The sequence below is a fragment of the Paralichthys olivaceus genome, chromosome 17 (genome assembly GCF_024713975.1).
Source record: "Paralichthys olivaceus isolate ysfri-2021 chromosome 17, ASM2471397v2, whole genome shotgun sequence".
NCBI classification, from domain to species: Eukaryota; Metazoa; Chordata; class Actinopteri; order Pleuronectiformes; family Paralichthyidae; genus Paralichthys; species Paralichthys olivaceus.
The window spans coordinates 4,029,316-4,049,969 of NC_091109.1; the positions used below are offsets into that span (position 1 = coordinate 4,029,316).

Genomic DNA, 20,654 nt, shown 5'->3' on the forward strand with positions numbered 1-20,654 from the left:
CAAACTATTTGTCAAATAAGTAACTAGCAGCGTAATCGATAATAAGAATAAGAATAATTTCAGCCCTGGTAGAGTGTTTGTTACAAAAAATATTGGAAGCACAAGTGAGTAAGAGATCATGTTTATTACAACAGCGCATTGTAATATATCTAAAACTGTACAACATAGAAACAAGTGGTGGCGCTAAGACGTGGTTTCAAATGAGAACTGTTGAGCAAAATTATCCAGAGAGGGAGTTGGGCGACACTGTAAACATCAAAAACGGCTCAAGAGAATTGTACTTGTGTGTCACCAACAAGTGATTATAAAGTAAGAAAACAACCAGTGTTTATATCGACGTAGAAATCACAGAACAGACTGCGTATGTGTTGACAGAGTCAATGTACAGTGCTGATATAACCTGAGATCGTCCCATTGACCCTACATACACAGAAAAAGAAAAATACAGACAAAGCGATTATTCATGTACAGAAGACAGAGATAAATCAAACATCACCATCATTTGGACTGTGGCTCCAGAACAGAGCTATAAATTAAAGTAATTTCTATCAAATATGTGGCCGTCCATCAGCTACATTTTCTGCCAGATTTGGCTCATACACAGTAAAATTTAAAGAATATTCCCACTCGCAATCTAAAGTTAATTTAAAGTTGCAGCATTCCCTGCAGTTTAAAAAGCAAAAAATCTCATGATTACAAAAGAGAAGACAAAGTTTAAAATTAGAGCTGCAGATACTACCATTATTATTTGAAAATATAAGAATCTAAAAAGATACCTTAAAATATAGCCTATAGTCTATGAGGCACTTGTGCAAATGTTCAAAAATGTGCAAAATTTAAATTGTGATTCAATGTTATTTAACAGCTGCGTTTACAACAGTTCATTGGATGTGGTGTGAGGTTCGTCAGAATACAGTCAGGCACTTGAGGGAAGTTTTCTGAGATCCACTGCCACCGTGTAGGAGACGAGTCGCAGCGGAGGCAGCGATTGCAACCGACAATAATCCCCCTGCTCCCCCTGCGGTGGACTCTGATGTCACCGTGTCCTCCCATCAGTCAATCTGCAGCTTTAAAAACATCCGTGCACCTGACGCCCCACCACAGGCTTTAGGGTTAGCGTAACCCCTGGCAACACATGGCATGTCAGGGGGTCTGGGGACGTCTTCATGGCAACATCAGCGGTAGTTGGGTGCTGCCGTCTTTTCTTTCCTCAGCAGGGTAGACAGGGGTTGGCGTTCTGTGGTCATCGGGTGAGGAGCCTCACTGCGGCGCTGCCGTCTGATTGACCATGGCAAAGTTTTGTTGTAGCACAACGAGAGAGCTGCGGAGCTGTGAGGAAAACAACAGAGTCAGCAGCTATAACAAAGGTATGATGGACTCCTGCTGGCTTTAAAAGAAAACATTTAAAGCTGCATGTCTGTTTTATCAGAAGAAGAATCAGTGCAACGTGTACTTTATTTAGCCAAACTTCGTATGACACAGTAGCTGCTGACAAACAGTGTTTGCTGTATTATTAAAAATTACATTACCCTGCAGCTACAGTAACCAACTGTAAACTCTAAATGAGCCAGGACTGACATCACAGGGATCATATTTGTCCATCTTAGAAATGGACAATGATTATTACTCTTGACTGGCATTAAAGTTCACACTGGCCGGCAACTCAGGGAGTGCACTCGCAAAGGTTACACATCCTCTGCAGGGAAAAAAAGGTTTATTGTTATTTTATATATTCTATTTCATTTTTATATTCTATTTTTATTTTTTCCTTATGTAATTTCTGAGCATGGCTAGAGGGGAGCCTGGGACTCAAGCATTTCATTGCCAGCAACAGCTAAATGTAATTGTTGTGCATATGACAATAAACCCTTGAATCTTGAATCTTCGCAATTAATGAAAATATTTTACCAATGTTGAAGGAAGATTTAAAAAAAACTGCTAACTATCAAACAAACGCAGAGAAAAACATGTAAAATACTGTATTTCAAGTACACAAGTAAAGAAGATGACATGTGATATAACTGTATTTTAACTCCACTCATTTCAGTTCTTGCTCGGACCCACCTGCTGTAAAAGGTTGATGGAGTCCTGCAGTACATTCTTCAGGAGGTGCATCTCGTCTCTGGTTCTGTGCACAGGTCCCTGGACCAAGCTGTCAAACAAGGTAAGAGAGGTCAGTTATTATGATGAGGTGAGGTATTTACTTTTGCTGCACAAAGGCTGGCAGAAGACACAGAAACAGAAATAAAGTAGAAGGTCAAGAGTAGAGGAGCGCTGATGCAAGACTGTGACACTTACGTAACCACACACACATTGACTGAGGCTGGTTTAAACATTGCAAGTTGTCTGTACAAGAGCTCACTTGTATGTGTAGCACTTAAAGGCAACGACAATGACAACCACACAAAAAAAGGAGGAACGAACTCCTTCCCCCTCTCCACCCACATACCAGGACAACTGCTACAGTGCAAAGTTATCTGACCTGGCCTCGCTCCTCTCCCTCAGACGATGCTTTGTGCTCAGGTATATGCGGTGGGCTACATCCTCCATGGCCCACAGCTTGAAAAACAGGCACAGATTCAGCAGCGTCAGAATAAACAAACTGGAAGAGATGGAAAGAATTGGGATTGAAGTGAATACTGGTGTGCACAACAGCAGAGAAGCACCAACACCAGACATGACCTTACACAACCTTTAGATATGATATGGTTTCAGATTCTGCGTCGCATATACACAGACAGTTCTCAGCTACAAAAAACATTTGTCATACCCACGTTGTTTCACATGTTTCCATGTTGTTTACTCACATCAGACTCATCGCAGCTACTATGGTTGTTGTGTTCCACCCGCCCGACCCTTTCATTTCCATGGGGCCTGGAACACAATCGGACAAATAAATAAAATGAGAGATATTCTTCCTTAAATGCTGCAGTTTGAAAACAAAGACCCAGCTCCAGACAAGAAGAGAAGGTCTGGTGTGCAACATTTTGCCAGTTGGTGTTCAAGAACAGCTTGAGATAGAAACATTGTAGTTGTCTGGGTGTGTCACAGAATGGGACCAGATAAGACAGTGACGTGCGATGGGGAGATCTGTGATTTTCAGCAGTTGCACCTTTGCTTTCAACACTTTGAGTATTTGTTGTTGTGGTAGGAGCAACTGTGATAATTGTTCTTCATTTGTCCATAGTTTACTGCAGTCACATGGAGGAAAGTTGGTCCAAAGTTTAAAATTTACATTTGCTAAACTGTTTCTAAACCTTTCTATGATTAACAATTTAAAGTATTCATATGCCTGTCACACCTGATCCTCCTGCTTTGCTCGTATTTATTATGCAAATATTGGAAAGAGGTGACGTTTAAACGCGTCCCATGTTCTGACGTCAAAGCACACGAACACTCCAAAGTCAGAACAACTGCTTTATAACTTAGAGACGTACAAGAGTTATCAATCTTTTCCTCCACATTTTGCCAAGTCAGCAAATATGCACATTTCCTGTTCATGGCTCCTTCAAATTGACTATTAAAATAAGTCATATACCCATGTTGCCATCTCTGTGCTGCTCTGGATCTTGTCCATACTGCTTGTTGGGCTTCATGTGCTCCGGCAGAGTCCGGCTGTACGTCCTCCTCCTCCTACGCAGCCCACCAATCTTCCCTGAGTCGCCGCCTCCCTGATTCAGCTCGGCTTCCTCCTCCAGCAGCTCTGCTTCTGTTTTATGTCATCACACGGGAAATATGTGAAATCACAATAATACGACAGAATTGGGTGCGTTAATTATATCAAAACACCACATGGTTGCAAAGCCAGAAAGAAATCCATACACTTAGACACTGTTTTCTCAATTCTCGATGACTATAAACAAATTTTTAAAAACTTCAGATGTACGTTATTCATGAAGGTTTCCTGTTCAGGCTTTACTGATAACAGCAGCTCCAGTGTGCTTCGGGCAGTAATGCTTGTTATATTCCCTTTTATGGTGTCAGATGACTGTCATGCTCTTTCTGTGTACTTGAAAACGCAGTTGTAATACGTTGCACGGCAGCAGAGCCAGCTAATGAAAGAAGACAAGGAAGTGCTCTCCACAGTGAGCGAGGGGAGCTTTCTCCTCACCAAGCTGTCTGAAATAATCTTCTATGCCGCTCCAGGAGTTTTTAGTGATGAAGGACTTGACCAGGCCCCACGGCTGCTTCTTATACTTCACATCAGTGTAAATGCTGGAAACACAATATGAGTTTTAAAAGCTGGGCATATAGAATTTTTTTTTTTTTTTTAAATCACCAGATCAATTACAGAATACCTCACCTTAGACGGCACTTCCGCTTCGAGCTACTCTTGATGCAGTATCTGTTGTGAGTGTAGAAGTAATCGTGATAGGGAACGTCATGAGTGTACACCTCACAGTCCACGAGGTAATGCTGACCATCCCTGAATTCTTTGTACAGCGTCTGGAAGATAAATGGAGGACAACGGTGAGAGATAATTCACACAGGAACGTGTTTTTTCATCCGTTCAAGCCTGCATTCACCATTCACACCGACGTTAACACACCTGGTTCTCTGTGGCCGTGGAGAACTTGCCAATCAGAGGGTTGCTGATGGTAACTGTGTAGTTCAGGCTCCTCTTCAGGTTTCCCGAGGCGTCTCTTTGCCAGGTGGAGAAGGTCGGATCTGAAAGCACGAAAGGCCGAATGTGGCAGCTTCGATTAGGTGGAACTGGAGAGGGAATTCGATTTCTGGACAGGCAGAAGGGAATGAGTCTTACTTGTAATCTTCCTGACGTTCATAAACCTGCGGATGAAGCTGGAGTCGGTGAAGATCAGCTCGAACAATTTCTTGGCGCTCATGTGGAAGACCTTGTTTAAATTGAGTCGACCCTGAACCTGGGTCAGACCCACTCGCTCCTCCACTGATAAATCAAGAGAAAATTATTGAAATATCAGAAAATGCATGCACTCAAATATCCTCCAGCGCCTGGGGTTGTGTTTCTTTCTAACCTTCCTCGATGCTCTCTGAACAGCTCTGCTCAGAAGCACCGTTCTCGTTGGCGTTGAGGTCAAGGGACAGCGAGGAGCGCTTGGAGGTCCGTTCTGGCACCAGGCGGTCCAGCGAGGGAGCAGGGCTGCGGCGCTGGTACGGTGTGTTCCGAGAGTCATCCTACAGGAGAGAAATATTTAAAAGTTGAGCTGTTGAAACATTTAGACTTGCACAAGACACACAAAAGAGGAATATGCTGCTTTAAATACCGTGTTTGCTGAATTCTGGGAGCCAATAATGGAAGGCATCTCCTCCCCCTGAGGGGTGGAGGTGTCTAAGGGCCCATGCTCCAGTGAAGGCAGGCGAAGGGAGGGGGGCCGCTCAAACCTCCCGATTCCATCTTCCCCACCGGGCCTCGCGGTCAGGCTGCAGGCAAAGGTGGTGTCAAAAATATACATTTCCATCACATTATCATTGTGTGTAATCATGGGGAGGCCACAGTGCGCTCACCTGGTCTGCATGTTCGATTCCGACGCTATCTGCAAGCTCTCCATATCTTCATGGCTCAGGCCCAGGTCATGCCCATAATGCTGTTTCACCATCTGCAAAAACTCCAAGCAGGTCAGAGGCTGAAATGGAAAAGGAGAAGAGGTCATGAGGGCACAGAGGCATCGGACAAGAGGCTGGTTAGGAAGTGAGCTCCCGCAGAAACATAAAACCGTAACGTGAAGACAAAAACACATGGTTGTGCGTAACCAGGAAACATCCACTCAGTAAAATCTTATCTTATCTCCGTGCGTGACAACCAACTTCCAAACATTGTCCCACTGAAAGGCTTGGATACGCATCTGACATTTTTGTGTTTAGACAGGACAAGAGAAGCTCAATCTCACCAGAAACAACGAATTAGTTATATGAAATATATTTATCATACACAATAGGATAAAATAAAAACATCTGGAGGCACATGTGTCCAGAGGAAATATTCAGTGTTGACACAAAAACAAGTCTCCTGCTCCAATAACAGGAAACATGAACAGTCTCTATTATTGCAGTATTATTAAGAAGTTTTACTCCATATGGATAACAATAACCAAGAGTGGCATCCATTTCCACGGGCTTCACTTACTTGTCGGTGGACATGTTCCCGTGGCTGTGAAGTTGAAGCAGCCGTCACGTACTGATCTCTAACCTGAACTCACTCACATCCAGGAAGTCCTCCTCCTCTCCTGCTGGTTCGAGCTGCAAACACGCGCCGCCCCCGATTTTTTTTAAATTTTTTTTTTCCACACAGAGATAAAAGTGCCCGTTCAACCTGTCGAAAGTCCGGTTCACGGTGAGGTGAGCTGCCCGGTGAAGGTTACTGCCAATCAGCTGGTTTCACTTCTGTAAAGACTCAAGTGCGCACCGTGCGTCTTTTGGTTTTGGAGGCGCGTCCTCTCCTGCTCCTGCTCCCCCTCCTCCTCCTCCTTGCAAAACAGGGCCCCGTTGCCACACCTGCAGGTCAATGAACTTTAAGCACTGCTGTTGTTACAGGCCCGAAGGTGTTTGTGCTCCGAATCCCAGCAGACACGCTTCCCTGTGGGGAGGCTGCTGCTGCTACAGAGGGATAATGACTGCCTCTAGTTTATGATCCAAATAGAAGCAAAAAAGACACCAAGCTGCGATGTTTCCCTTCTCTTAAAAAGGATCATCATGCCATCTCATATTTCTATAGTGTAGCCTCTGCAATTACCCAGACAACAGTACAAAGTCTTGAACAACAACAATTCTCAAAACTACAGATGTTTATCCTGAGATTGTGGTTTCATTTGACACTAAAGGTCCGACAGTAACATCCTGGAAAAATCCTGGATCCTGATTCAGATCTGCAAAAAATGTTTAATTGGTTTTTCCCTGCTCACATTTTTCCCACTAAGTTTCGTGTTTATCCGTCCAGTAGTTTTAAATCCTGCCAACTCAACTTCCCTGGCTGCAGTGTGTAGATGCTGCCTGCTCCATGTTAGCAGATGGGACATGGGCTAACATAAAAAGTCAAAGTATTTGTTGAATATATTTTGGGGTTTTGGATTGGTTGTGGGACCTCTCTATTGTGGCTCCATCCCCTGATCGCTACTGTGCAGATTCTGGCTCCAAATGCACAAGATGACGGCGTTTGAGATATTTTGCCTTCATTTCTGGGTAATAGAGAAGCGTCACTCATCCTTATTTATAGTCTATGGCTTAAATCTGGCACCAAATCTTTCAAATGATTTCAGCATTTATGCTTTAACTGACGTTTTACTGTTTTGATGAGTCCAAGTTTGTTTTCAACTCCTCAACCACGTAACAAGTGACAGCTGATTTCACTTCTTTACTCTGCAGCTGATATTTGAACTGTTTTCATATCCTGCTCTTCACGTTGGCCTCATTTCAGGTCTTTAACTCCTCCGCTATGTCCACTGCTTCACATCCAAGCTGACGTCTCAGAGTCCTATAGGGAACTGTCAAACCAGCTTTCACTTGCAATTAACATGTCCTCACGTTTCAACATATTTACGGTGTTTGCTCCAGGTTACAGTTTCAAAGTGCTCTCACCGGATTATTTTTTTCCTCTCTGTAAAAGGTGGCAGAGCTAATATTCATTTTTGACTGAATCCCTGTTATACATGAAGGTGAATTCATCCAAACACAAAGCACCATATGTTGAACAGTAAATACAAGCTTGTGTCCTTCGAACCCATGAGCAAACCCTGCAGCTGCTGCTGCGGGCAGATCTTTACCCTCTGACCAACAGCAGAGTAGCACTGATAACCTCTCAGTCAGACAGACTGTCAGAGTGATGTGTACTCTGGACACATCAGATAAGTGCAGCAGGAAACTGGGTTAAAGTCACAGACGTGCCGGCTGCTTTACCTTGTCCAGCAGTGTGTTCTGCCACATGCGGAAAACAGTCTGGTAGCTTTTCTCTCTCGCCGAGAAGGAGGTGAGGAAGAACTGAGGGTGAAGACGTAAAGAGAAAATGGTAATAAATCATGTGCTTGTCACATAACACCTGCTTTTGACTCTTTTCCAACACTATATATACCTTCTCTGTGCCCATGCAGATCTGGATTGCATTGGGAATCAGCCGTGCCGTTTTCTCTCGGCTCATCGACGTGATGTCTTTCAGGGTCAGCGTGATCTATCAGAGGTCAAAGGTCACAATGTGTGCAAATCAAAGAGGAAAAATCCAACTGCATCACACTGTCAGACGCAGCCTTCTACACTGGATTTATTTGTGATCACATCTCGTAACGACTCGTGTGAGGAGGTGTGAGGTGCTCACAGCAGCGGGTCGATCTGACGCTGTACTGTGTGGCTGACTGAGGCTGTCTCAAGTGGAGCAATTAGTGAATCCTCGCTGTTATTTTTCCTTTAGTATCTGGGCTCTGTTAGTCCTGTAATTCATTGCACACAATTGCAAAATGTTGCATCTTACAGATCTGACACAAACACCTGAAATACATGTGCTTTAGATTTAAATTTAATCAGTTCATCATTATGCAGTTTATTATGCAGCATCCAGTCAAAAGGAGCTGAAAAACATTTTTAACTCTGTTTTATCCACTGCTTTACTGTGGATTTGTCCTTTTAATAAGGCTCCAATATCCTGTATGATTCTCCTAAACTTCGTGCAAGTACAAAGTGGGAGTAAAGCCTTGTGTAAATTTAAGAAAAGGTAGTGAACTACGGTGGCTCTGAAGTGCAAATCAAAACCGTAAATATAATAACACAATGACAAATAAATAGGATAACACAATAGGGCCACTGAAACAAACTATTATCATTGAAACGTATGTATTCCAGTAAAGAAGATGAATGCATAGAATAATATGAACTCATACATTTATGTGTTTGGTTGCTTTATCCACATGTTACATGGATGTGTGATACTCGACCACACACCTCCTCCCTCCGTCTCCCACCCTGTCTGATCATTACCTTGGTGCCCCGAAACACATTGCTGTAGAAACAGAGCCACTTCTCTGACAGGTAGAGGCGTCCCTGAAGGAGGATGTCCCGCTGGAGGGCACATGGGTAGTCTGAGGAGAAATATATGTGAAGCTGGTGAATCATTAATATAGATGAGTGTGCCTGAGGTGACGCACGACACACTATTTATAAAAACAGCTCGGTGCAGTGAGATATTGTGCCGTATTCTTGAGTGTGTGTACAGATGAAATGTGACTGTTTATTTTGAGCACTGGATTAATTAGTAAAGAGGTTTTTTTTTAATAGGCCTTGAGCATATATATATATTTTTTTTATTTCACAGCAGATATTGAGCTATTTATTGACACAAAAAACTCACATGTAACAATTGTGATTAATACTGAGCATTAATACCAAAGTACAGTGGCCCTGAAGTGCAAAACACAAATAACAAATCATGTCTCATTTCTGTTTAAAAAATAAAATCAGTGACAAGCCTTTTTGAGAGCAGGTACCGACCTTTTCCATTTGTGTTTTCTAATTTGCTGGTGTCTTTTTTTGATTTGTTGTTGTTTTTTATATATCTATTGGGTTTTCTTGTTTGTCTTTTGTTTTGTTTGCCGCTTTGTTTTATTATTTGCTGTCACGATTTTTCTTGTGATTTGCACTGCAGGGCCACGTTGTATAAATATTTTCCAAATATATATTTTTATAGAACTAGATGTCAAATTTCACATTCATCTAAAAGTGATTCCACCCAAACTAGTGCAACATTTAGAATAATATATGAACACTTTGTATTTTCATGACAATTCAAAGTAGCTCCATGTTAAACGATGACATTAATATCTGGATTAAGTGGTAACACCATCAGAAGAGACATCACAGAACTCACCCACTATGAGTCTCTCCGACTCTGGCAGCTCTTTGAACAGCTTCTTAAACTCATCATATCTCTGCTTGTAGGTCGGCAGAGGAGTCTGAGGTGCAGCGAGACACTGTCCCTGAAAGTCAGAGCTCTGATGGACGAGAAGGGGAACATTACTGACACCAAGACATAGACCTTAGAAGCTGAAAGGATTTGTTCTGTCTTTGTGCAGAGGACAAGATTGACTGATAAGCATGTGCACAACACCTGACTGGAGATCAGAGGGAGGCAAACGGACAAACTGAGACTGAGGAAATTAGTTTGTTTGGATGATAAACAGCATCATTAGTCTTCTGGGTTTTGCAACAATCCCACTTGTATGAGGTGAAGGCATAATGAAGCTGAGCCACAAGATGGCAGTGAAACGTTTTTCCATTTCATTGTTTATCATTACTTCCACTGGAACTGAGTGAATGAAGTGAATTGTTTAAATGTCACATACAAGAAAAATTTATGATTCCAGGAAGCAGCAGCAGTTTTAATGTAAACAGGCACAGGGAAGTTTAGTTGGTTTACCTCATCTTCATCAGAGCTCCACCTGACATCCACCAGTGATATGCTCTCATATGCAATGTCATCACTGCCCAGTCCTGACCGGTTGGATACCTGGTCCATCTGCTCTGCTGCACTGCTCACATCCAAATAGAGACAAGAGTCTGCTACAGATTTACCAGTTTCGACCATTATTTCAAGGGTTTATGTTAAAACACGTTGTCTGAACCTCATGTCATCAAACAGAGACACCCAGCAGCAGCACCGCAGGGATAGTCATTACTGCAGCAGAACTGGTTTGACTGGGACGACTGCTCAGGGAGTTTACTCATACAAATGAAAAGAAGCTTTGCGCACTAATGACTCTCATTGAGCACAGCCGTGGTGCGCAATGAAAAACAAACACCGCGAAAAAGGAACAGATTAGTGCTACAATGGGAAAGCAGAAGAATCCATTCATAACTCTGTATAAAACTAAAGTGACCCTGAGCAGACATCTCTCATTTTGTTCTCGCAGTGATAGAAACTGACTGGACACTCGATTAAAAAATAATATCAGACATGCAAAGACGCCCAGCGTGTCTATAAAACGCTTTTACGCACGGTGCCATGCGCGCACAGGTGCGCAATAACTTCGGCAAGTCTCCACACGCGCAGGATCCAAAACAAATCTGCTTGTCAGTGACTTACCTGGCACGGAGCGGACCCAGGAGTTCCTGTGTGTGTGACCGAGACAAAGAAGCCACCGAGAGACACTGTTCGTCCCTCACAGCTCTGAGTGAAGTGAGCTGCAGGTGTATGTCACCAAACCGGGGGAACATACTTTTAAGGGAGTTGTCACCTCGTTGTTGGCGCTCATTGGTCTTCATACATCTGGCTAATGGCTCCAAAAATGACCTCTCCCTGAGGGTTAGGGTAAGGTTAGGATCATTCTAATTATAGATAAGTACTTTTTATTCAGAAGTAAGGTGACGGAAGACAGCCTTGTGATGCTTTTCCTTTCATTTAATCAGTTTTATTAACAAATAAAAAACATTTAAAAGCCACACCAGGACATCTTTACTTTTAATTATTGCAAATGTTTAAATTAGCTCAGACCTTTAAAAAGGAACAGTTATTAAAAGAATTTTATTTTTAATCAAGCATCTCAACAGGGGAGTGTTATGCAGAAAGACCAGTTCCACAGCATTTTTAGAAACCATGAGGTCAAAGCAGTGAACAAACACAATACACACACACACAGAAATCATTTCCCCATGTTTTAATTCTTTGGGAGTAACACAATGAAAGCATTGAACAGCAGAGCGTCAGAGTCCGACACATTCACACAGTAAAGTACACAACACAGAACAGCATGAAACACAACCATAAAACCAAAAAAAAAAAAAAAAAAGAGAGAGAACATTAAAAGCCTTCACGTCAAAATGCTGGCAATAAATAGACTGATCTCATTAAATTTATATTCAATACTCTTCTGTACAGATGGTCCATGAATTACATTACATCAACTGAACGCGCCTCTTCAGGAAGAGCAACACAGCTACACAGGCAGCAATCATGTAAACAACAGAGGAAGGAAGAAAGAAGGTGAAGAGGTCCCTCATTCAAACACACATTAAATCCACACACACACTTTCACATGATCTATGACCATGCAGAGGATCCAGAGTGAGCCAATATGAGGCAGCAAATAATAATGAATACAGTACTTCTTTCTCTTCTCCCTCCACATCAAATTGTGCACACATTCACACAATCACCCACAGAGGAGCACAGGGGAGCACACACAGGTTCTGCGGAATGTGATTCTGCAGTGGAGGGGTCAGAGATGAGAACCGGAGAGGTCCCTGGAGTCTATTCCTCCAATGTACGGAAACCGTTCTGCATGTCCTCCAACAGCTGAGCGAACTCGGCCTTGATCTTCGGCTCGCCGTCCTTCACTGGGTCCTGTACAGATGTAGGAACACATTCTTAGAGCATGAGAAGTAAACATGACGCTGGGCAGGATCTTTAGTATCATCTGTGGTGTGTTAACTATGACCTGCGTTATCACGGTGTTATCACAAACATAAGGTCCTCGCGTCGGAAGGGAGTTAAAAAAATGATGCACAGAATGACTTGACATTGTCAGAACTTACTACTTTGTTTTTTATACAACATTTTGCATATTTTCCTGTAGAACAGGACAGGGATTATCTGAGCCAGTTTCTGTTTTTGTAAGGAACATTGCTTCCTAGTTTAACAAATGAAAAGGAAAAACTGTGGGATGGGGTTATTGTAGTCAAAGCATTGCAGAGAATATTCTCACATAAAATTTCTCAGCAAAAGATCAAAATGTTCCCAGAGATATACAGCATCAGTGACACCTTAATTGTTCACGTAAATAAAGACAAAGTAAAGACAGAGTTCTTGTTACATTCCAATCCAATAAGTTGCTTGTGTTTTGAAAAGTCATTCTAACTTTTAGTTTTGCGTCATGTTCACTTTATATATAATTGTTACATTTACCTAAAATGTCATTGTATTATCTTCCTTTTTACCTTGAGACTCAAATAAAGAATTTTAGCTTAACAAAGATTCAATATTAAAAACATTTGACATGGTGAGGTATGTGGAAGAATATATTAAATATATAAATCAAAATAAACATTGCACAGTTATTGTTTATTCTAGTGTATACATTTAGTTTTAACAACTTAAAAATCAACCCGAGAACCCCTTCATTCACCCACACACCTTGAATTTCATTGAGCTGAGCCTGTAGAGGATTTCTCCCATGTGCTCCTTGATCATGGCCCAGGTGATCTTGTTGTCACTCTGAGCTGTGGTCTCCACCGCGTGCCGCGCCATGTCGTAGAAAGCGATGGTGTTGGAGAGAATGCCCACCGTCTTATAGAAGGGACAGAACCTGAGGAAACGTGTAAGAGCGTCAGTGGTCAAGAGATGAAATCAGTGATTCTGTCAAACATTTTAGTCTTTAACAACGCCTGTCTAGGGCTAATCAGATTTACAGTGACAAAAAAAAGGTTCACTTCCTTCGAAAAATGTCAAGGTAGGACGAAAGGTAATGTTACCTGTCATAAGGTGTGTAACCGTTCTGCTGCAAGAAGTCATCTTTAATCAGTTTGGCCACTTCCAGTGTGATTTTATCCGTTTCTGCGAGTGAAGCCTGTTAAATTAAAGTCGTGATCACGTCAGCAGCTGCTTTACAATGTCATATTTATGCAGAATCAATTTCTTATTTTGAAGCAAATTATGTGAAAGTCTAATTTAAAAACAAACTGCTTCCACCAACTTAGCACTGAATTACCTTTCCAACAAGCTGCACAATCTCAGCCAGGTCCTCCTCCTCCTGCAGGATTTCCTTGGCCTTGGTACGCAGGGGCACAAATTCAGGGAAGTGCTTGTCGTAATACTCGTCCAGAGCTCTGGTGTATTTGCTGTAGCTGATCAGCCAGTTGACAGAAGGGAAGTGCTTCCTCTGTGCCAGCTTCTTATCCAGACCCCAGAACACCTGAGAGGAGAGAGAGAGCACAGTCACTGGAATACTGAAAACAACTGAGCTACTTAGTTCAAGTGACAGTGAGATCAGAGTGTGATTATTTACCTGTACAATACCGAGTGTGGCTGAAGTGACAGGGTCAGAGAAGTCACCACCAGGAGGTGAAACACTGAGGACAGAAAACATTTTCATTTAACTGTTGTCCTCCAAATACAGTCAACAAAGCATGTGCATGTATGTCTCCCTCTACTGATGTAACGCTGTACTCACGCTCCTACGATACTGACGCTGCCCTCTCTCTCTGGGTTGCCCAGACACTTCACCCTGCCGGCACGCTCATAGAAGGAGGCGAGACGAGCACCAAGGTAGGCAGGATAACCACTGTCTGTGGGCAGATTAAAAAATAACTGATTTTTATACACAACACAACTGACAAATCTGCTTCACAGAGGTAAAACAACTAAACACTGCATCACCAAACTTACTTTCAATACACAGTTCATTGCAGCATATTAAATTCCCAGGTAGCAGTAGAGCTGCAATTTATGATCATCTTCACAAGAGATTAATCTGATGAATGGTTTAACCTATTAATTGTAAAATAAATAAATACAAATAAATTGGACGTATGTCCTATAAACACTCGAGAAACTGAATTGTTGCTGATTTCTTATTGGTTTAATCATTTCAGCTACAGTTAGATTGTACAACCTTGTGCTATTTCATGGTCTAATTAAAAGGTTTACACTTATAATAAGCAACAAACAAAAACTTAGAAGTCTTGAATCATTTACTTAAAAAAGGTTGTTCCTTCTCACACTGATATGAGAAGTCAAAGAAGGAAACGATAGTGTGGTTCTTTATAGAACCAGCAAAACACATTGTGGATAGTCACAGTCACTTCCTTTTATAAAGCAGAAGCCAGCCATTAAAAAAACATGTGATTTACGCAAAATAATTTTCTAGTATTTTGTAATACAGTTTGAGTCTGATGCTGTACCTGAATCTACCACCTGATGTCATGAGAAGGTTTTTTAAATTTCCATTGCCAAGAATTTATTACTGAAGCGTGAAACTGCTTTTTACAAACTCCAGCAGACTCCAAACTTACCAGCAGGCATCTCAGCCAGACGGCCAGAAATCTCCCTGAGAGCCTCGGCCCAACGAGAGGTGGAGTCGGCCATCATGCTCACATTGTATCCCATGTCTCTGAAGTACTCAGACAGCGTGATTCCTGCCGAAACAAAACCAGTCAGTGCACAAGGCTCATGGCAGCTAATATACAAGCGATCACAGAATAAAATGTTTTTGCTTTTACCTGTGTAGATGGAGGCTTCTCTGGCAGCTACAGGCATGTTGGAGGTGTTGGCCACTAGCGCTGTTCTCTTCATGATGCTCTCCGTCTTTCCACCCACCTCCATGGTCAGCTGTCGGCCAGAACACACTCACAATGTCAGTTACCCTGAAAGTCGCTCTGATCAGTATCAGCAGTGATTGGTGTCACTACTCACCTCGGGGAAGTCTCGCAGTACTTCTGACATTTCGTTACCACGCTCCCCACAGCCCACGTAAATGATGACATCACTGTTGGAGTACTTGGACAGGGACTGGGAGATGACAGTCTTACCACAACCGAAGGCTCCTGGGATGGCTGTGGTACCTCCTTGCACACATCTTCACAAAGGAAACAGAAAAAAAAAAGGCAAAATAGCTTCAAAGACATAAAAAATGTCCTTCTTAACATGTTTTGAGTAAAATGATTAAAAAGGTGAATGTAGGACTCACGGGAAAAGGGCGTCCAGCACTCTCTGTCCGGTCAGCAGCGGGTGATTGGCAGGCAGCTTCTCTGTGACAGGCCGAACTTGTCTGACAGGCCACACCTGCACCATGGTGAACTTCTCCTTCACCCCCTCAAACTCCAGCTCCATCACCACGTCCTAACACAGACACACACACACAGACATTAAAAACAAAGCAACATCTAAAAGTCACTTTGGTTTTAGCAGAGCTGTAGCTGGAGGCGTGTTGAGCTCACGGTGACATCATAGTTCCCAGGAGGAGCCACGTAAGTCACGGTGCCTCTGTTCCTGGGGGGCAGCATGATCTTGTGCTTGATGAGGGAGTTCTCCAACACCATGCCATAGATGTCTCCCCCTGTGATGTGACTGCCAACCTAACAGTAAGAAATGGGAAGAGACACACTGCTGTGAATCTAATTCAGCTAACAACTCCAGCGTGTAAACAAACAGTTTGCACAGACACAAACCCGCAAGCTCTTGCTGGGAGAAAACTCCCACTTGAGGTCTCGGTTGAGGGCTCCGATGTTAACGCCTCTGGGGATGTAGATACTCTGTGTGATGTCATTGATGTCCTTTAGGGGTCGTTGGATACCATCAAAGATGGACCCCATGATTCCTGGACCCAGCTCGACAGATAGAGGCTTCCCTGTTCGCAGCACAGGATCTCCAACAGACACACCAGCTGTGCTCAAGCTCAGGAAAATCTAATGTTTGTATAAGAGCTTAGAACAGTTTCAGGTATAAACCATTAGGGTTATCAATTCAGCAAATTATATCACCAACATTAATCATAATATGAGGGCTCAGGTCTGTTTGGACATACGAGGGGACATTGTTTAACAGTAAGGATACACGTCTCCTCATAGACCTGGATGGTCGCCATGTCTCCCTCCAACCTGATGATCTCCCCAACCAGCTCACTGTGGCCGACACGCACCAGCTCATACATGGCTGCTCCCGCCATGGCTGTGGCTGTCACCACTAGAAATACAAACAAGGTATAAATCATGAGATCAAATGCATTTAGCCTGGTATTGTGAGATGGATGTAGACATGTTTGTCATGGCAGCTACGTCAAAAACTATTAAATCTTTGACCACAAAGAGATGTAAAGTTTTCATGTCTCCAGAGGGACAAATACTGCTCATGTCCAAAAACATTGACATGTTCTCTGTGTGTGGTGTGAGTGTCTGTGTGTGTGGTGGCTGACCTGGTCCAGAGACTCCATGAACATATCCAAACTGGCTCTCTCTCTCCTCATCCCTGATCTTGGGCAGCTTGGACGTGTCCATCTTCACGGGTTTAGTCGTCTAACTGTGAGGAGAGGGAAGGGGGGGAGAAGAATATGAGAGAAACGTTTAACAAAGGAGAACTGAAGGAAAGGAGGATATGAAAACAGATGAGTGGTACAGTTGCTGTCAACAGCACAAAATCTGCATGTACGTATGATTAACCGAGGATTTGCTATAACAGCTCACTTCATCTGAGATGAAACAGCACCAATTCTATGACAACGGTGAAATCTACCTTTATTTATCCACTGTGTTCATGGTGCTGTTCACAAGGATCAGAGATTATGTCCCAGGAATCACAGGAAAATCCCTGACTGAAATGTGCTAAAGGATGCCACCTCATAAAGAAAATAAAAGAAGTGTTAATCACTTGAGTTTTTAAAAGTTAAAGAGGACACAAAAATATACATGGTGCTAAACACTGTACCACCATGCCAAACTGAAATATATTATTGTCCAGACGATCCACAGACAAATATTTGCCTGTCGCTGGGTTGGCACTGCCTCTTGCAACCACAGTAACCTCAAGGAAAATACAGCAACATCACTGCTCACATCCCCATTCGTCTCAGTGTTACAGAGCCTGATCTAGGCTGCAGCTGCAAACCCCACCCCCTCCTCCTCCTTCTTCTTGGCTGCACACACACCTCAGGTCCTCAGTACTACAGTCAGAGTGACGTGTCAGGCTAACATTAGAGGGGAATCCCACGCAGTGAAGACAATTTTCTATCCTATTATTCACATTTTTCCTGACAAATTTAGGTGATATCTGCAAAATCTACCCTCAGCTACATGCAGGAGCAGCACAAACACAAGCTGTCGTGACTGCAGATGCTGTTAACACACTGAGGGGGGGTTTAACTGCAGTGTACCGTGTGTTTCAGCGAGGAGCGTTCAAACACACACTCTGTTATTGCGTCCCTCATTTCTCTCCCTCTATCTGACAATCCCATCACACACTACACCTGTGCCCTTTTCTTGTCCTTCCCACTGATGCACAGATCTTCCTGTTTACGCTCAGCTGCTTACACCATCTGTACAGGAGAACAGCAGCTCCACCAACAGGTCAATGCAGGAATTACAACTACACCTTCAAAAAAGGCTATAATCTCTTTCCCTGGTAAATCATAAAAAAAGACCAAAATCAGAAAACATTTTCTTTAAGGGCTAGTAATGTAAAAAAATAAATAAAAAAGATGTCAAGATATCGATAGCAATCATGATGAATGTGATTTTAACTCTATTATGTTTAAAGACTGATTTTTGCTCCTACATGGAAGTTGTGTTTTTAAACTCTGAAGTAAACCGGAGGTAGATTATTGATATGCTATGCCTCCTCGCTGTGCTCACCCAGGGCAAAAGCAATATATGGACATATATATTCAACTTCTATTATATTGCTATTACATCACAATAATTATATTATTGTTATTGTTTTATTGCCCAGCTGCATTCTCTTGCATTTGATTTGTAATTATTTGTGTTTTAACTCAATGACAAACTGAGCAGATCATGAATATGTCGAAATCTTGTTGTTTTTTTTAAAGAGCCCTCAAACTGCAGCATACAGAGAGAAGATAAGGCCTATTGTTTTAATGATTAATTCATTTAAGATCACAGACCATCCTCTACCTGCTTGATTTATATAAACTACAATTACATATAACATTGTAAAAAGGCTTTTGTGGTGTGTATATCAGAGGATTTGTGACATAAATTCTCATTTAAATAATCCTCCATTTGCTGGTAACCCCCAGATAAAGGAGTCACGGAAAAAGAGAGGCAGCAGTTGATCATATGATCCTGGCACATGACTGACTGGCCTCTGACTGAGTCTCTTTAAGGAAGTGGAAAACAAGCACTGTGCAAAACTGGGAAGTCCACATTTGATCTGTGTGTGGAAACACTGGAGAAACGGTCCTCTGCAGAATAAAGAGCATGTGGCTTACTAAAGATAACTTCATCCTTCAAGCACTGACCTTAGCTGGGGCTTTGCTAGCTGTGATGAATTGGTACAGTATGAATAGGTTGGAGTGATCTGCTATTAAATGTCAGATATTGTAGTGGATGGGTTGTTAGCCAGGCACAGAGAGGACAGGGCTGGTTGTGTATCGTCCCTACAACTCAGGATTTGTCTCTTGAAGCTCATCATTGAATACTGCAGCAAAGACACAGCGAGATAGAAAACAGGCTGAGAAATGTGACATGTCTGTGAGATGGCCACACACACGCTCCTCACACACTCATGCTAACTGCACAGGATGCAGGTGGATGATCACATGAAGCTAAATGTGACAGACTGTATGTCTAACAATAGAAAGACATAGGTGTGGTAGCATGTTTATAAAGTAGACATTGATCAGGGCTCTTTGCTTTGAGAGGTGATTTCTCCTTCAGCTAGCTGCACCATGGCAGCATTCAATTCAGCGGATACACCGTAAACAAACACGTCTGTCATCCCCCCTCAGTCCCGCTTCTTGCTCACGGTGTAATAACCTCAGCTAGCTGCGTGTGTTATTCTCTTTAATGAAAACGAGCCTGCTCTCTCTCGGCCTGGTTCGCGTTTGCTGGCTCAACCGATTTTTTATTATCGCAGCGGAATAAACGAGAGGTTTCATCATCGAGTCACGACAAAGTAAAATGTAGGTTTGTAACATGGCGGTGGACGTGGATATGGAACTCACCGTGTGATGAGGAAGCGGTGGCTCAGGGTCTCGACTCGGCTGAGAAACGACTGGAGCTCCGGTGAGATGCGTGACAGCGGACTGAGGTCAGCTGACTTCATTCACTCGCCTCTCGCTCGGTTTTTACTGCTGGGGGCCCCTGCAACTGCCGCCATTTTGGATCCGCCTCTCAGGATCCGCAGCAGAGATTTTAAAGGGACCAGAGATCCAGAACTTTGTTTGCATGTTTGAGGGTTCGTGATCTGGTTTTATTATAACTCTGATGTAAAATCTACAAAACCACAAATGTTATTTTATTAAATAAACAAAACTGCAACCAGGATCATGTCAAACATCTGTACTGGTGTCATGAAATACTGCTAAATATAGACTGTACATGTCTACACTGTTGTTCACATACATTGTTTTTAAATGCCCTGATTCACAGTCTATATCAGTGTTTATTTATCTAAAACACATTGAGGTGGGACCCTCATTTTCAATGGAACAGCAATACATAAATACAGGGAACACATGAGCTTTAGATTCAAACAGCAATAAAAAATAATAATACATGGTACAACTTACCAGGTTAAAGTGTGTGTATAGCTGCAGGAAAGCTTTATTATTTAAGAAAATGTTAAGCTTGTGTTACTTCAGATAAAGCTAATGGCTCATTTCTCAAAAAATATCTTTGCAGCAACCTTTGAGTCAAAATGGAGGTTCTATCACAAATCCCTGTGATTAATTATTTACTCCAATAAAGTGTCTCTCTCTTAAAAATAGGATCTAAATGCCAGTGTTAAACTGAGAGAATGTTGTATATCTAAACATGTAATTTGCTGATACCTCTTGAATTAATATGCTGTCCTCTTATATATATATGGGGATGGTTTGTGTGGGTTTATTTGTGTGAGTGTATCAGAAAGCATTTGTCTAAAAATGAAAGTAGAAGCAGAGTTGATAGTATTTGTAACATGACATACGTTACTGGAGAGAATTTATACCCTGAGTGAGGACTAACAGGCTTTACTTCCTCGCTCAGGCTTC

General features: G+C 42.4%; 2 protein-coding genes across 5 annotated transcripts; both read right to left on the reverse strand.

Annotated features, from left to right (window-relative positions):
• Positions 1-105: 105 nt before the first annotated feature.
• gramd1c (GRAM domain containing 1c) lies at positions 106-11,232 on the reverse strand. Of its 2 annotated transcripts, none has more exons than XM_020087809.2 (18): positions 11,039-11,232; positions 10,373-10,484; positions 9,824-9,947; positions 8,938-9,038; positions 8,042-8,137; positions 7,870-7,950; positions 5,485-5,603; positions 5,244-5,400; positions 4,995-5,154; positions 4,763-4,906; positions 4,550-4,668; positions 4,304-4,446; positions 4,112-4,215; positions 3,539-3,709; positions 2,808-2,874; positions 2,483-2,602; positions 2,065-2,152; positions 106-1,329 (listed from the first exon to the last, which is right to left on the reverse strand). In XM_020087809.2, the coding sequence occupies exons 1-18, from the start codon at positions 11,215-11,217 to the stop codon at positions 1,261-1,263; spliced, it is 2,154 nt and encodes a 717-aa protein (XP_019943368.2). In that variant the 5' UTR covers positions 11,218-11,232; the 3' UTR covers positions 106-1,260. The 2 variants fall into 2 exon arrangements, with proteins under 2 accessions (XP_019943368.2, XP_019943369.2); XM_020087810.2 differs by lacking the exon at positions 11,039-11,232 and adding an exon at positions 10,578-10,680.
• A 362-nt stretch (positions 11,233-11,594) lies between these two features.
• On the reverse strand, positions 11,595-20,547 carry atp6v1ab (ATPase H+ transporting V1 subunit Ab). 3 transcript variants are annotated; one of them, XM_069513054.1, is made up of 16 exons: positions 20,193-20,547; positions 19,626-19,896; positions 16,860-16,963; positions 16,502-16,630; positions 16,117-16,331; positions 15,886-16,023; positions 15,636-15,787; positions 15,362-15,524; positions 15,169-15,277; positions 14,962-15,084; positions 14,121-14,235; positions 13,956-14,019; positions 13,659-13,862; positions 13,423-13,517; positions 13,085-13,256; positions 11,595-12,295 (listed from the first exon to the last, which is right to left on the reverse strand). In XM_069513054.1, the coding sequence occupies exons 3-16, from the start codon at positions 16,939-16,941 to the stop codon at positions 12,203-12,205; spliced, it is 1,854 nt and encodes a 617-aa protein (XP_069369155.1). In that variant the 5' UTR covers positions 16,942-16,963; positions 19,626-19,896; positions 20,193-20,547; the 3' UTR covers positions 11,595-12,202. The 3 variants fall into 3 exon arrangements, with proteins under 3 accessions (XP_069369155.1, XP_069369156.1, XP_069369157.1); XM_069513055.1 differs by lacking the exon at positions 20,193-20,547 and adding an exon at positions 18,921-19,099 and having other exon boundaries at positions 19,626-19,796; XM_069513056.1 differs by lacking the exons at positions 19,626-19,896; positions 20,193-20,547 and adding exons at positions 17,177-17,265; positions 17,372-17,574.
• Between the last annotated feature and the right edge of the window lie 107 nt (positions 20,548-20,654).